Raw genomic sequence first — 15,055 nt, 5'->3', positions numbered from 1 at the left:
TGTTAAAAACCAAATAATTTTCAAGCTTTTCATGTATGCTAATACATCTGTATTAGGGCAAAGATCTGAGCAAGTTTTCTACACTGTACAAAAGTATCACTACAGCCATGTCAAAGATTAGCTTTGCACAATACTCTTTGTAGTCCCTCGTTGTCACAGACTGCAATGTCCTCCTTCACCTTGGAAGGACGTGGGGGCGCTGTTTTAAATGGCAGCCCTTTGGCGTCTGCGGTCTTCTTCTACGTTTCCTGATAAGCTGTCTAACAACAAGCACAGCGGCTCATGAATCCAGAGACTCCTCGGGCTTTCTGGGATTTGGAGAAACGTGGCAGGTTGCAATGACTCAGTGGGCTGAATGAAATTATTTTAGCGTATGCGAATAAGAGGAGACTCACGTTGGTGGCTAGTTGTGAACGCTTCGGAGGTAAGTTAAACTCGATCTCGTCAGCCAAACTTAACGCTGTTGCTAACACAAGCTGCTGGACTTGGAGAAGACAGAAAGCTTCTTTTTAGACATGCAACAGTTTATTTTTATTGATCATTTTATCAAACGTCCAGGTACGCAATTTACGTTAAAGGCTCAAAGAAGGCGCAAAAAAGAGAAGAAACCATGTCTTACAGATGGTTTACTTAACTTAGCCCATTCTTTATATGTCGTATGTTTGTCTTAAAATGTTAGGACCCATTTGTTAAGTTTGCTTTTTGTTAACCATCTGTGTTGTCCTAAATGTGACAGCTACTGATGGTATGGGCCATACGTGGATGTTAAAGTGAAATAATCACTCTTGTTTTAGTTTGGGCATATATCTCCAAAATCTCACACAGTCTGTTTCACAGGCCTGAACATGAAGACAGGAAGAAAATTTAAAGGTTTTACAAGTTCTTGGATTGCGTAGTTTGCTATAGTCTATCTTTCTGTCATAATAGCAGGTGCACATGTAAAAGTAAAACTCGCCATCTCTAAAACTTTGACACTTTGACAGATATCAAAACCATTTAACACTTTCATCTCTCACTTTCCCTTAAAACACACATGTAACAGGTGATGTAGCTGCTTACCTGTAACTGCTAACAACCCAACTACCTACTGTGAGGGGGTTTAAGAGTCAGACAACTATGGATGAGGACTTCCCAACCTTGAAACCAAGACGCATCCAAAATCAGAATGTGGTCCATCGTCTTGAGAAGCGTAGGATCTGCTCCGGTCGACCTGGAGCTCACTGGTACCGAGTGCGCTGTTTCCACCAGAACCTGTTCCCCAACTTCACTGTGGTTAATGTGGAGAAGCCACCCTGCTTCCTCAGAAAATTTTCACCAGATGGACGTTGTTTTATCGCCTTCTCCTCTGACCAAACCTCCCTAGAGGTAAGAGGAGACAAACCCTCTATTATTTCACATTCCCTAAACCAAATATCTTGTGTGATTCTTATCTTCCATCTGGTCCAGAGTGTAACTCACACAGTCTGTTGAAATACGAAATTCACCAGAAAATATTGTTGTTGTTGTTCATCATACAGATATACGAATACCAAGGCTGCCAGGCAGCTCAGGATCTGCTTAGAGGCCAAGAAGGAGAGACTCTTCTCACCACCAACGATCAGCGCTCCCTCAACATACGAGGACGCCTGTTTGAGCGCTTTTTCTCTTTGCTCCACGTTACAAATGTGGCCTCGAATGGAGAGCACCTGAACCGGGAGTGCAGCCTCTTCACAGACGACTGCCGCTATGTCATTGTCGGATCGGCTGTTTATGTTCCCGAGGAGCCGCCCCCATTCTTCTTTGAGGTATCAGCTTAGTAAAAAATTTAAAAAAGGAAGATGCAGAAATGATTTATTTTTCTCCTGCTGCTCCTTTCATCTACATTTCTCCCACCAGGTGTACCGCAACAATGAATCCGTGACTCCCAACCCCCGGTCTCCTTTAGAAGACTACTCTCTCCACATCATCGATCTCCACACTGGTAGGCTATGTGACACCAGGTCCTTTAAGTGTGACAAAATCATCCTGTCACACAACCAGGGCCTCTACCTCTACAGGAACATCCTGGCTGTGCTGTCGGTCCAGCAGCAGACCATCCATGTCTTCCAGGTGAGTGCTTAAATAGCATGTTGCAGTGATGGGACAGTCTGTGATATAAAGCGTTAATAATTTGCTTTTGTGGCTGTGTCAGGTGACTCCAGACGGAACTTTTCTGGATGTGAGGACTATCGGTCGGTTCTGTTATGAGGACGACCTCTTGACTCTTTCAGCTGTTTATACGGAAACTCAAGCTGAGAATCAGCCAGGCTTCGCCCGTCTGTACACCGACAAAACCATCAACTCCCTCAAGCACAGACTGTTGGTCTACCTCTGGAGGAGGGCAGAGCAGGACGGCAGCGCCACAGCCAAGAGGAGGTAGTGATCATGTTGGATCAGTCGACTTGAATGAACTGCATATAGTGACAGAAAGCCCTTTACAGTTATTTATCTCTAGTACTCACTTACTTATAACTTAAAACTAAATCCTCAGCCACATAAAACATTAGGGTGGAGAGCTTCCTGTTCCTGTGCAGCATTTCCTGCAGAGATAATAATCTTCTTCTCCAATATGTTGTCAAACTGTTGACAGACTCAAACTTTATTGCCTGTTCTGCAGTTTTGATAAGCTGAGTGTGGTGGCATCAGATCTCCACCTGGTTGTGGTTAAAATGGTTGTCTAACTTGTAGCAGATGTCGAGAGGGGGTGAATAACTGTGAGCTGCTTTTCTAGACAGTAGAGGTGGAATCTCCGCTAAGTGTAATTTGCTATTTGCTTATTTATTATTAAGTTTGTATGTGGGGAAAATCCTGCTGTGCACTGCTAGGAGAGCAAGATTAGGCACTTTTGAGTGAAAGGGATGTCAAGCTCAAGTTCAAGGGCAATCTGATATTGTATATACTTCAATATTTAGACCCAATTAATTTATATCCAAACAGCCAAATATTAAGGACCGCTCCATAATTTAAGATCTGATAAAAAATAACCTTTGTTGTGGAGAATAATGGCATACAAATGTGGACAGGGAAAAATGTATATCTATGTGGATATGCTGCCGTGGATTTGCGGCAGATGGCCGCCCCTCCCTGAGCCTGGTTCTGCTGGAGGTTTCTTCCTGTTTCCTTCCCACTGTTGCCAAAGTGCTTGCTCATAGGGTCATATGATTGTTTTTGGTTTATGGTTTTTCTCTGTATGTGTTATTGTGGGGTCTACCTTACAATATAAAACGCCTTGAGGTGACTGTTGTTGTGATTTGGCGCTGTATAAATAAAATTGAATTGAATATGCTGACAGAGCCTTGAGGCCTTTAAACACGGACACTAAAAAATCATGCAAATGTTTTGTGTGTCACAAAGATCTTTCAGACTCACCTGTTCCTAATGCAGCTGTTCACACTAACTGCATAATTTAAAAGAACAAATTTGTGGCTTTTTTTTTTTTTTTTATCCTTTCAATATGCGAATAAACCAATCAGACCACTGCATTTGGCAACAAGCGCAGTTATAACTCACAATGCGGACTGCCACTGAATATACATTGATATGGAAATGGTAAAATAACGCTGTTATAATCCTATGTTACCTTAGACACACAGCTAGATTCTGCTCCAGGACAGTTGGCTGTCTGAAATTATTTCTCTGCCTCCTTAGATTTGGTCCTAACTCTGCCAACAAAAGCTCAAACTGCACCACTGACATCCTGACATATGTACGCACTTTTCATGATGGGTGTGTTTGCTTGTATGTTGTTTATGGGTTCTGCATCTACTTCTGGGAAAGCACACCAAAGGTGGATGTAGAAGGAGCTGCGAGTATAGGACTCGCCGTGTTTATGTTCTTCTTCTTCAAACGATAAATTGTTTGTGCCATCTCTCAGTGTTGGATTTTGCTGAATATGGAGAAAGAGCCCGATTGTCATTCACTCCAGCCATTCTTCACTCACTTATGTCCTCAATGCATGCGAGGCACTCCGCCCTTCTATAAATGGGCAGCAAAAGATGGCAGAGGAGAGAGAGGCAAAAAAATCAGATGCTCAGCCGGATGTTGAGGAGGCTCCACATTATTGGATGTAATTATCAACTCAAATTCCATTATCAGAAAAATAATTCAATTTTCTTGATTATTGGTTGCCATATTTTGTATCTCTATGCCTGTATGGACGAATAAGAAAGCCTTTGTTGTCTGCAGAGGGAGTTGTACTAAATGTCATCATAGGTTGTGATAGATGTTTATGATTGTTTCCAGGCTCTCTAATGAGAACATTTCTTTAATCTTAGATTAACTTAGAGTAAAGATTTTGGGGGTATTTTAATTTTGGTTCAACGTTAAAATCAAATGGTATGTATGGCTTTGGAGAATTGTGATGCGCATTTTTAAACTTTATCTATCAAGTGGTTGATTTGAGTCGTAATCAGTACTGAAAAACTAATCATCAGCTGTAGCTCAAATCTGAAGCCTGAAACAGCACCGTCTTATCTCTTGGCTGTCACAGAGTGACACAATTATCTCCAGTTCCTTGGCATGTATTTTCATCTGTTTGTCAATTCCATTTTGAATTTTATACAAAGTCATGGATGTTGATTCTGATCTGAAAAGTAAAGCCATTGTACACTCGATGTATACTATAATTCCCAGAAACTAGGGCTGGGCCATATTATACCGGTATAATGTTGGGCAACGATAAGAAAATGAAATATTGCGATAGAATATGGGTCAAACGCGCAGGGCCTTTGTTTTCATATGCACATGGCAGAAAAAGCATGGCGGCGACGGAGATTGAGGAGGGCAAAAGCGGATCGTTGAATGAAACTGATGAACCAGAATTGATTTGTAAAATTGCTGCAACTTCAGTGTGGAACTGGTTTAGCTTTCGTCCGTCAGATACACAACAAAGCACAATTTTTGGTAGAGCATGCTAGCGGGCCGTCGTCATTACCGTGTTTTTTGGAAAATACGGCACACTTAAAATCAATCCTTTGATTTTTCTGAAAATCGACAGTGCCCCTTATAATCCCGTGTGCTTTATGTATGAATTCTGGTTGTGTTTACTGACCTGGAAACGATTTTATGTGGTACACGGCGCTCGAAAATCTGTCAAATGTTTTAGTACGACTTTGCTGAGCTACGAACCCGCACCACTTGATGGATTGTCGGAGCATTACGGCTATCATAGGCAGGAGCCTCGCGGAGTGATATGTGCTGTGCTTCAACATAATATTACCGTATTGTGTGTGTATAACTTCTTTTTAACCTCAGTGGATATTATACATGGTTATGCTGAGGATATGTCGGCCAGTTTCCACTGGAAATGCCTTTTGGTTAAACTGTCAGCAAGGAATTTGCGTTTGCACTGTTAAATTTTTATATTACTTTAATGCACAAAAAACAGCTGCTTGTTTAAATAAAGTTGTGGAGTTGTAAAATATTTTGTCCAGTGACAATTATGTCGTCAGTTCTATCGTTATCGCAAATTTTCAAATGTATATCACGATAAATATTTTTTGGTCATATCGCCCTGCTCTACCAGAACACCTCCCTCATTGCTCCTGTGATTTGTTTATATCCCTCTTCACAATGAGTCACATCAAGGCGCTTTATATTGTATAGCAAAGATCTTACAATATCAGAGAGAAAACCTCAACAATCAGACATTTGTCTTTTGAACAGGCACTTGGGGACAGTGTGAAGGAAGAACTCCCTTTTAACAGGAAAAACACTCAGACAGAATCAGGCTATCACTGAATTCATGCATGTTTTTCTGATTGCCAGACAGATTTAAAAAGAAGTAGGGGCGGCCTTATACATACATGGCACACATGCCATATATCTGTTTAATTCGTATTCGTGTGACCTTTACTGCATGCCAGTCCACTTCTTTTTCTACCCAAAATTTCCTCTCTGGCTCTTCACATTTACTGTCTAATAAAGTGTAAGATGGTGACTGTGTTAAATTTAAAAAAAAGAAAGAAAGAGCAGACAAATATTCATATTTAAAAGTTAAATTAAATTTGCTTGGCAAAATTCTGACTTGTGTAATTGGCAAGGTTTTTCAGCTCAGCTTATTTAGTGTTATCTTATTTTCTGTGTAATGCTGTGTGAGTAAATTAACTGCTGAAGCACTGAAACTCTTCATGATTTTGTCCACTGTGCATCTATGATTAATTAAAGGCCATCCAGCATGTAAGTTTCCTTGTTTGTTTGTTTTGGGGTTTTTCTCGCAGGTTTTTCCAGTTTTTTGATCAGCTGAAACGTTTAAGGATGTGGAAGATGCAGCTGTTGGATGAGCATCACCTCTTCATCAAATACACCAGCGAAGACGTGGTCACGCTCAGAGTTACCGACCCCTCGCAGGTAGAGAGAGCACACAGAAAATATGATCTGAGTTTGAATTCCTCCCTCTCCTCTCTTTGTTGCTTTCCCCAGCCTCTCTCTCTCTGTCCTTTGTTGTTTGTGCTGTGTAACAGGAATTCCTCTTTCAGGTCTCCAAGGATACGCTTGTCCTACAGATTCTGTTCAGTTCTGAATTCACTGTGGCAACAAATAGACCTAATTAATGCTCAGTTTATTTTCAAGAAATGTCACATTTGACTTCTGAGCTAATCAGCCATTTTTAATTTACCCTTGAAGTAGGGCTGCTCAATTAATCGAATTTTAATCACGATTACGATCTGGGCTTTCAACGATCATTAAAAATGACTGAGCCGATTATTAGCCCCTCCCTCATTTATCCGCGACACCTTAAAGGCCGGTCCGTGAAAATATCCGGTTGTTCAGTGATGACGCGACGAATCCTACTTCCGGGTCTAAAGTAGTCTGCGTTTAATATGGCTTTTGTGTTGTTAACATGTTTAATGTTATGTATTTTCTTCTATTTGATCTCAAAAAGCTCCTAAAACAGTCAGCGACCACTGTTGACCTCCCTCGGCTTTTATTACCGCTAATCATTTATTTAAGCTCAGTTTTTAAAACCTTACGATGTAACTACAGCCCAGCCCATGCAGCAGTATATGAATGACTAACCTCGTATTGTGGATGGATTATCTCAGTTGTTCTCCTGGCTGAAGTTTGGTCCTTTTACAGCATCCTGCCATGCGATTACATTTGTTCCTGACCACCGAGAACACTCACATTAACTTTTATCGAGTGGAAAAAAAGTTAGCTTGTTTATATTATGCTAACATAGCTGTGTCGCTAGCGGTCACGTAGCACATCATTATATACCAGCTAGCCCAACTTCAGTAACCCTACAAACGTCACTGCTGTTTAGTTTTCTGTCTTCATTTATGCTGGAAGTGATAGCAGAGCTGTACGTTTTAATTTGTTTCCAAAACCCCGCAGTCAGGACATGCTATATTGTATTTAGATAGAAGCTAGCGAGCTAACTCCCTGCTAACTTCTAACTCCGTTAAATGTCATAAATTCCGTTTTCATGGATGCCTGGATGTTAAACTCAATTGTTACACCTGGTAGAGGAGAAGGCTGATCATTTTATTAAAGATGAAATACTTTAGACAGTTTTTCAACTCTCAGTAATGCCATAGTGATCGTTTGATATATGGACCTGCAGCGGAGTTAGTGACGTCAGACTGAACAACCGGATTGTCGGGCATAAACCGGTCCGTGGCGCAAAAAAGGTTGGAGACCGCTGATTAAGAGGACCCGAGGGAAGCTCGGAAAGGTAAGCAGAAGTTATTTGGAGAGTGACTGCCGTTGGTTGAAAAGAGAGTTTAAAAAAAAAAAAAAACTTCAGTGGTGTTGCACACTATTTTATATTATTTTTTTAAAGTCATTGTTAACCCTTTAAAGCCGGTCAGAGCAGCACGCTCCGTTTTGCGTAACTATTTTTAAATCCCTGTAGAACCTGAACCGTGTAAGCTAGCGCAATAATTTGTTTTGCATATGAAACCGGAGGAGTTGTACTTACATCTTATGCCATCAGCTTGTCCTCGGTCACGGTTTCCTTCCACATATAGCTTTGCAAAAATTGCATAAAAAGCGCTTGCAGGAACAAAAACATAATATTCCAGAAACACGCTTTGCCGATCCGATCAGCTGTTCGTAACACTTCCCACAGTGAAATGAGGCACATGCTGTTTTCTTTGCAAATTTGCATCATAGGATTGTTTTTTGTTTTTCCTGCAGTATATAAAAATTGGTGTATCTCCAAAATAAAACTATGAAGACACTCAAAATTACGGAGCCCCCCAGGGGACATGGGAGAAAAAAAAATTAGGGAGGAAAAAAAAAATTAGGGAGGGAAAAAAAAAAATTAGGGAGAAAAAAAAAATTAAGACGGACTTTTGCGAGATCTCGCAAAAGTATTGCGAGATCTCGCAAAAGTATTGCGAGCGCTCGCAAAAGTATTGCGAGCGCTCGCAAAAGTATTGCGAGCGCTCGCAAAAGTATTGCGAGATCTCGCAAAAGTATTGCGAGCGCTCGCAAAAGTATTGCGAGATCTCGCAAAAGTATTGCGAGATCTCGCAAAAGTATTGCGAGATCTCGCAAAAGTATTGCGAGATCTCGCAATAGTATTGCGAGATCTCGCAAAAGTATTGCGAGATCTCGCAAAAGTATTGCGAGATCTCGCAATAGTATTGCGAGATCTCGCAATAGTATTGCGAGATCTCGCAATAAGTATTGCGAGCGCTCGCAAAAGTATTGCGAGATCTCGCAAAACTCCAACAATGGCGGCAGCTACTTAGTTGTAATATTACTCTTTCTGGGTCACAAAATACACTTTTAAGATATTTTGAGGCGTGAATGCAGTTGTGTAAACGTCAGATACCTGCTCGGTTTACAAGACATCACATATTTGCAAAAGAGCTCCGACGTTTTTGGAGATCTGACACCCACTAGCTCGAAGCTAACGGGAGGTCGAGACCTACTACAGCCGGGAGGAACACCGCTTTCCCGGCACATCGTGCCTCGACCTCCCGGTCGGCTTCGAGCTGGCGGCCTCCGAAGAATGCGGCTAAAACTTTTGCGAGATCTCGCAATACTTATTGCGAGATCTCGCAATACTTTTGCGAGCGCTCGCAAAAGTCCGTCTTAATTTTTTTTTTCCTCCCTAATTTTTTTTTTTTCCTCCCTAATTATTATTTTTTTCCTCCCTAATTTTTTTTTTTCTCCCATGTCCCCTGGGGGGCTCCGTACAAAATAAATTTCCTGTGGTGGGAAACTATTTTTTGCAACTTTATTGTATTTAAAGTTTTGAGGGATAAACCTCTTAAATTTCTCCAAGTAGAAATATATGTAAACAAAACAAAAGCGATTTTCAATTTTTTTTTGTAGTATATTGCACTTTTTTGCAATTTATGTAATTACTATGGACTTAATGCATACATATTATTAAAATATGGGCTATAACAGTTGTATTGATGTATAGCAACTTGAAATGCTCCCACAAATGGCACTACAGCATGTAAAAAAAAAAAAAAATAATATAAGCTCTGGTGGACTTGGTTCCATAGTAGGTCTTAAAGGGTTAAATAAATATCGTCAAATAATCGTGATCTCAATTTCAGTGAAAATAATCGTGATTATCATTTTTGCCATAATCGAGCAGCCCTACCTTGAAGACTTTATAAACATTGCCATATTCAACTTGCAGTGACCCTGTAATGTAAACATGCTGAAGCCTTCAAAGCTTTAATGATGCTAGAATGAATGTCTCGTGTCTGACTATGTTTTTTTTTTTTTTGTTCTCTCCATTAAAGGCCTTGATCATGGTTTTGAAAAACATAGCTACATCAAAGTATTAATTACCGATTAAATTAATTAAAGTAAATAATTACAGAATGATTTGTTGTGTTTCTCTAAATTTCCACTCCCCTGTTTGGATCTCTCACAGCCATCCTTCTTTGTTGTGTACAACATGGTGTCCACGGAGGTGCTGGCTGTCTTCGAGAACACCTCCGACCAGCTGCTGGAGCTGTTTGAGAATTTCTGCGACCTGTTCAGAAATGCTACCCTGCACAGCCAAGCTGTCCAGTTCCCCTGCTCTGCTTCATCAAATAACTACGCACGGCAGGTCCAGAGAAGGTACCGACTAAAAAATAAAGTGAAATGATGAAAAAGTAGCCACATGGTGATGATTAACAAAGTCGGTGCATAATGCCAAAAACTACATTTTATCTCATTTGAAGATTTCTGCCAAAGTGAGTCTTGCAGATTAGGCTTCAGTTAAGATTAAGATTCTTACCATAGACTGTATATATAAAACGGCATAAGCCACCATACCATCACAATCTAGTTTTGGACTCTTGGAGCTGTTTTTTAGCATTTTGATCACTGCCATATTGGTTTCTTCTATAACCAGAAGTAACCATATTTTGGACAAGATGATGATAGATCATCTAGCATTAGATAGCTAAGTTGCCATCTATTTCTAACGTGCCTGGTTAGCGAATACAGATTGTATTGGTCTAACAGAGAGACACAGTAACAGACAACAGTAACAACTGCACCACACAGTAAGCTGTATTATTTGGTGGATAATATACCAGAGGATGACATCGGAGATTGCAGAATAAATCTCGACGAGGCCAGGCCAATGATCGCAATGCATGGAAACGGGTTGTGAAGGAAATTCGACAACCATTGGCACCCACAGCAGCGCATGAGTCGATCCAGACCTAATGCCAGCAAGGGATCAAAGAAGAGAAGAAAGATACCAGAAAGCACCAACAGTACAAATACAACCAGTTCAGTGACTCACGTTAATGAAGATGAGGCCAAGCTACGAGCTATTAGCTACAGCTCTCTGTCAGTGTATAAGACATTTACCCACCATACAGTTGTTATGAAGGAAGAAACTGTTCATACAGGCCAAAACCACTTTTTGTTCCAGGCTGTAATGTTGGCATTAAAAAGCTGTGAATCAGGTCTCTGGACGTGTCATGACATTTTTATTTGTATTTTTATTTAATTAGCCACTATCTGTGTTATGTACCCATAATGCTATCTGTGGACACTGCTGCTAACCAAGCTTACTAGCATTAGCTGACAACTAGTCCAAATATATTCATGTTTGTCTTCAAAACCCAAGCTATAAACAGATGTTCCTAATGCCACACAGCATCAAATGTCAGGGAGGATTTTAAGACAGTGGTCAGGAAGTGAAGCAGATCAGCAACGATCGCCTAAAGGAGGGAGGAAAGGAGTTTTAGGACTTAATCTGGATATAGAAGAAAGACATTAAGACGGTTAGTGTGGCTGGAGGAACTGTGATTGAATTTGGTGGTTTGACTGGCCAGCATAGGTGACAAAATCCTCCTGTGGAGGGTAAAGCAGAATGGGGTGGCAAGGAAGGGCGCTGGAGAAGGAGGAGACGATAAAGGATAGTTTGAGTGAGGAAAAGAGCTCAGAATTGGATTTTAGAGTGGTGAAAATTGATGTCAGACAGGAGGAGGGGAGAAATTGAAAGCTGGTGAGCACATTCCGCAAACCCGATTTGTACCACTTACAACTAGCTGGCAGTGAAGCCCAGTTCAGAGGGCTTCAGTCTAGCACAAGCCAGGTAGAGTGAAACAGACAGGCCGGTAAGACTGGAGATAATGTAGTATGAAACAAAGTGAGAGCACGTCTGAAAAATATGGATCCCGAGCTTAGAAGAGTGAAGGGAGAGAGGAGGAGTGAGACCACTGAGTCACTGCTGAGTGCTGGAAATATATAGTGAGAGTTTGGAGACTACAATTTATAAGAAGTTCTCAGAAAAGTGTTTTTTATTTTAAATGCCATTTATGGAAATCTATTCAATAAATGGGGAATTTGCACATAAACCCAGCTGCAGTGGAAACGAGACAATTCAGGATCAGCTAATGTTGAGCTGTCTGTCTGCCGCTTCAGATTTAAGGACACTATTGTGAATGCCAAATATGGCGGCCATACCGAAGCGGTGCGTCGGCTGCTGGGTCAGCTGCCCATCAGCGCACAGTCCTACAGCAGCAGCCCTTACCTCGACCTCTCCCTCTTCAGCTATGATGACAAGTGGGTGTCAGTTATGGAGAGGCCTAAGACCTGCGGAGACCACCCCATCAGGTATGGACTTCATCAGGATGACCAGTCCTCTTGTAATCTTAATGCGTGACGCGATTCATGCTAATTAATGTCCAGAAATTAGGCTTTCTCCTTCTTGACTGCGATTTCCACTACTATCTTGTTTTAATTTATCCTGATTGTTTTTCATTTACATATTTAAAGAAATCCAGTGCCAAAGGACATTTTTGTGTTTATAAACGTAATAAATAATTGTGATAAACAATTGAGATTAACATTTTTTTGACCAAATAATTGTGATGGTGGTTTTTGTGCCGTAATCCAGCAGCCTTACTGACTATGAAACTTGGGTAGTGATGTGGAGGACACACTGTCGCTTAACTAAATGGTTAATCAGCTGTAAATTAAACATCAACGATTTCGATAAAATGTTCTGGAAAAATGCAAAACAACCAAAATATGAAAGAAAATTTAACAAAACTTCTCACATGGTAACTTTCTTTTTTTGTAAGTTTAGAAAAAAATAATCATTTGAGGCCATTTTTGTTGTTCCCACTGGCATTATCTTTATATATCCCAGTAATAAAATGAAAACATAGGCGTGAAAATAAAACATTACTCAAGATAAAAAGGGAATGGCTCAGGGATCTCAATCTGTCTGGTTAGAAACCATAAACCATTGTCAGCCCATTTCACCTGTGTGAGTAAATGAAGTGACAACAGGTGCACTGCAGAATGTGCAACAGGCAACGCACAAAAAGGCAATGGCTTTGCAGGTGCTGGCCATAGACTACTGCGGTGTCCTTATATGTCCTGACTGATTTTTCTCCAGTTCTGCTTTTCGCTGGTTCGCAGGTTGCACAGGTAGTTCAGATCCTCCAGCATGGCGTGGTTTGCTCTGTTTCCTATCATAGTCTCAACAGTGTGGAAGAAATGCAAGGATACAGAGACAAGAGGGAGCTGTTGGGGCTATAGAAGGCCATCAACACAGCAGCAGAAACCAGTATTTGCTCTTTTCTGCGAGGAGCAGCACTACCAGACCCCTACATAATAACCTAAAACGGACGGCTCACGTGCCATGTGTCTGACCAAACTGTCAGAAACAAACTCCATGAGGCCACAGTGAGAGCCTGGTGTCCTTCAGTGGGACCTGTGCTAACAGACCAGCACCGTTCAGCTCACCTGGCATTCGTTAGAGAGCACCAGAGCTGGCAGCAGTAGCAAACTTACACCTGTGCTTTTCCTGTCATTACACATCAAAATGTCTGTTGTGGAGAACTTAGAGCTAAAATCACATCCGCATCATTTCTCTAGATTTACCATTCACTGACCTATCAGCAAAATGTAACAGACTGTTATTAGTTACAGCGTATGAAATCATTTTCAGTTATGCACTCTATACTGAAATCATTAAAAACAGCTGACTGGCACGCTCTGGCCAATAATTATAAGAGTTGTAGAGGTGCCTTCATAAACAGCTTCGTTCAGTTGTAGCTTCTGTCTTAGAGGCGCTGGATGCGGTGATGTGCGTGCCGTTATAAAAACCGCTGTTAGATCAGACACTTTGATTCAAAAAATATGAGAATTAGCAAATTTTAAATTCTTTAATGTTGAGCTGTGATATGCTGTCACACCAGTCAATTCTTAGTAAGACTGGAGCCAAGTGCAGAAGAAACATTCACTGAAATTTAAAGTCATTTGAAATAAGCAATGGACACTGTTGTTTTCACAGCTAGGCTATGATTGCCTGACCCATTATTAGGGCCATTTGTCACTTTTTTTTTTTTTTTTTTTTTTTAAGCTTATCAACTGATTAGCAAAATTATTGACAGGTTAATCAGTCATAGTCTTAGCCGCTTGCTCCCCAAAAAAGATGAAAGAACAATACTTTGGATTTTCATCATAGAGCGTTCTAGAAAAGAAGAGACTGGACTAAATGAGTTTAACGCAGCTTCTGTGTCTCTCATCTCTGACCCACCAGATTTTATGCACGTGACTCCGGCCTGCTGAAGTTTAAGATCCAGGCGGGCCTGCTGGGACGGCCGGTTAATCACGCTGTGCGTCGCCTGGTCGCTTTCACCTTCCACCCTTTTGAACCCTTTGCCATTTCTGTCCAGCGCACCAACGCAGAGTACGTGGTCAACTTCCACATGAGACACGTGTGTGCGTGAGGAGCTGGCGTAAAAATGGACTCACACTTGGAGATAAACTGCGGGCCTGTTGGGCTTCTGTTAGCAGCTACTGGTGACAATACAACAAACATGTCCTCCATCGGGAGGCACAAAACACTTTGTTCTCTTAGTCGCCGTCTCCTCCTCCAGAGAAATCAGCAGCCTTCTCTCTGCATTCTTCTCCTGATGGAAACCACTGTTCCTCTCCTCTTTCCCCTGCCATCACGCAGCACTCACTGCACCTCAGCCCCTCTTCTCTCTCGGTGAGAAGGCTGCAATTCTGCCATTTCCCTTTTGCCTTCTCTTTGCCCCTTCCTCCACCAAACAAAGAGCGACCTGTAGGGAGGAGAGGGTGGAATAAGTGTAAATGGAGATGTGTAGAGAGTGATTGATGTGCAGCTGAGGTGGGAGCTGTAGGTAGCCGGACCTCTTAGAAGGAACCAAAGGTGTTTTCTTTTTCCTGCTGTGCACATTCAGGTCTGAATTTCTTATCCAGTCGGTGAGCAGCAGTCAAGAAAACTTTTTTTTTTTTCCCTCACATGGATGTGGAAAGAGGTCATGTTATTTTAGATTAGTTTTACAGTTTGTTTTTTAATTTACATGCTACTGTTTGTATATATTTTATGGCAATAAAATGATCTACATTTTGCGTTGTGTGTGTGTGTGTGTGTGTGTGTGTGTGTGTGTGTGTGTGTGTGTGTGTGTGTGTGTGTGTGTGTGTGTGTGTGTGTGTGTGTGTGTGTGTGTGTGTGTGTGTGTGTGTGTGGATTTAAGCAGCGTTATTGTCCCCTATAAATAATTGCCCTGTTTATTCTTTGCTTCAGATTCTTCTATATGAATTCATTTATTCACACACTTTAGAGTGCAGAAAC

At 41.2% G+C, this 15,055-nt stretch overlaps 1 protein-coding gene across 1 annotated transcript; it reads left to right on the top strand.

Annotated features, from left to right (window-relative positions):
* The first annotated feature begins 229 nt into the window (after positions 1-229).
* det1 (DET1 partner of COP1 E3 ubiquitin ligase) lies at positions 230-14,832 on the top strand. Its single transcript, XM_026172953.1, has 9 exons — positions 230-424; positions 1,043-1,365; positions 1,518-1,784; positions 1,876-2,088; positions 2,171-2,394; positions 6,237-6,366; positions 9,866-10,056; positions 11,863-12,054; positions 13,994-14,832. Exons 2-9 carry the CDS (start codon positions 1,117-1,119, stop codon positions 14,181-14,183), a joined length of 1,656 nt encoding a protein of 551 aa, XP_026028738.1. The 5' UTR covers positions 230-424; positions 1,043-1,116; the 3' UTR covers positions 14,184-14,832.
* Positions 14,833-15,055: the final 223 nt, after the last annotated feature.

Source organism: Astatotilapia calliptera, chromosome 7, assembly GCF_900246225.1.
Source record: "Astatotilapia calliptera chromosome 7, fAstCal1.2, whole genome shotgun sequence".
In the NCBI taxonomy this organism is placed as follows: Eukaryota; Metazoa; Chordata; class Actinopteri; order Cichliformes; family Cichlidae; genus Astatotilapia; species Astatotilapia calliptera.
This window is presented reverse-complemented; position numbering and strand designations above follow the sequence as displayed.

Bases quoted from the DNA above. Each gene is read 5' to 3' on its own strand.
- det1 (XM_026172953.1), top strand. From the start codon at position 1,117: ATGGATGAGGACTTCCCAACCTTGAAACCAAGACGCATCCAAAATCAG. The intron at 1,785-1,875 runs GTATCAGCTTAG...TTCTCCCACCAG, and splicing joins CGCCCCCATTCTTCTTTGAG to GTGTACCGCAACAATGAATC. The intron at 10,057-11,862 runs GTACCGACTAAA...CTGCCGCTTCAG, and splicing joins GCACGGCAGGTCCAGAGAAG to ATTTAAGGACACTATTGTGA.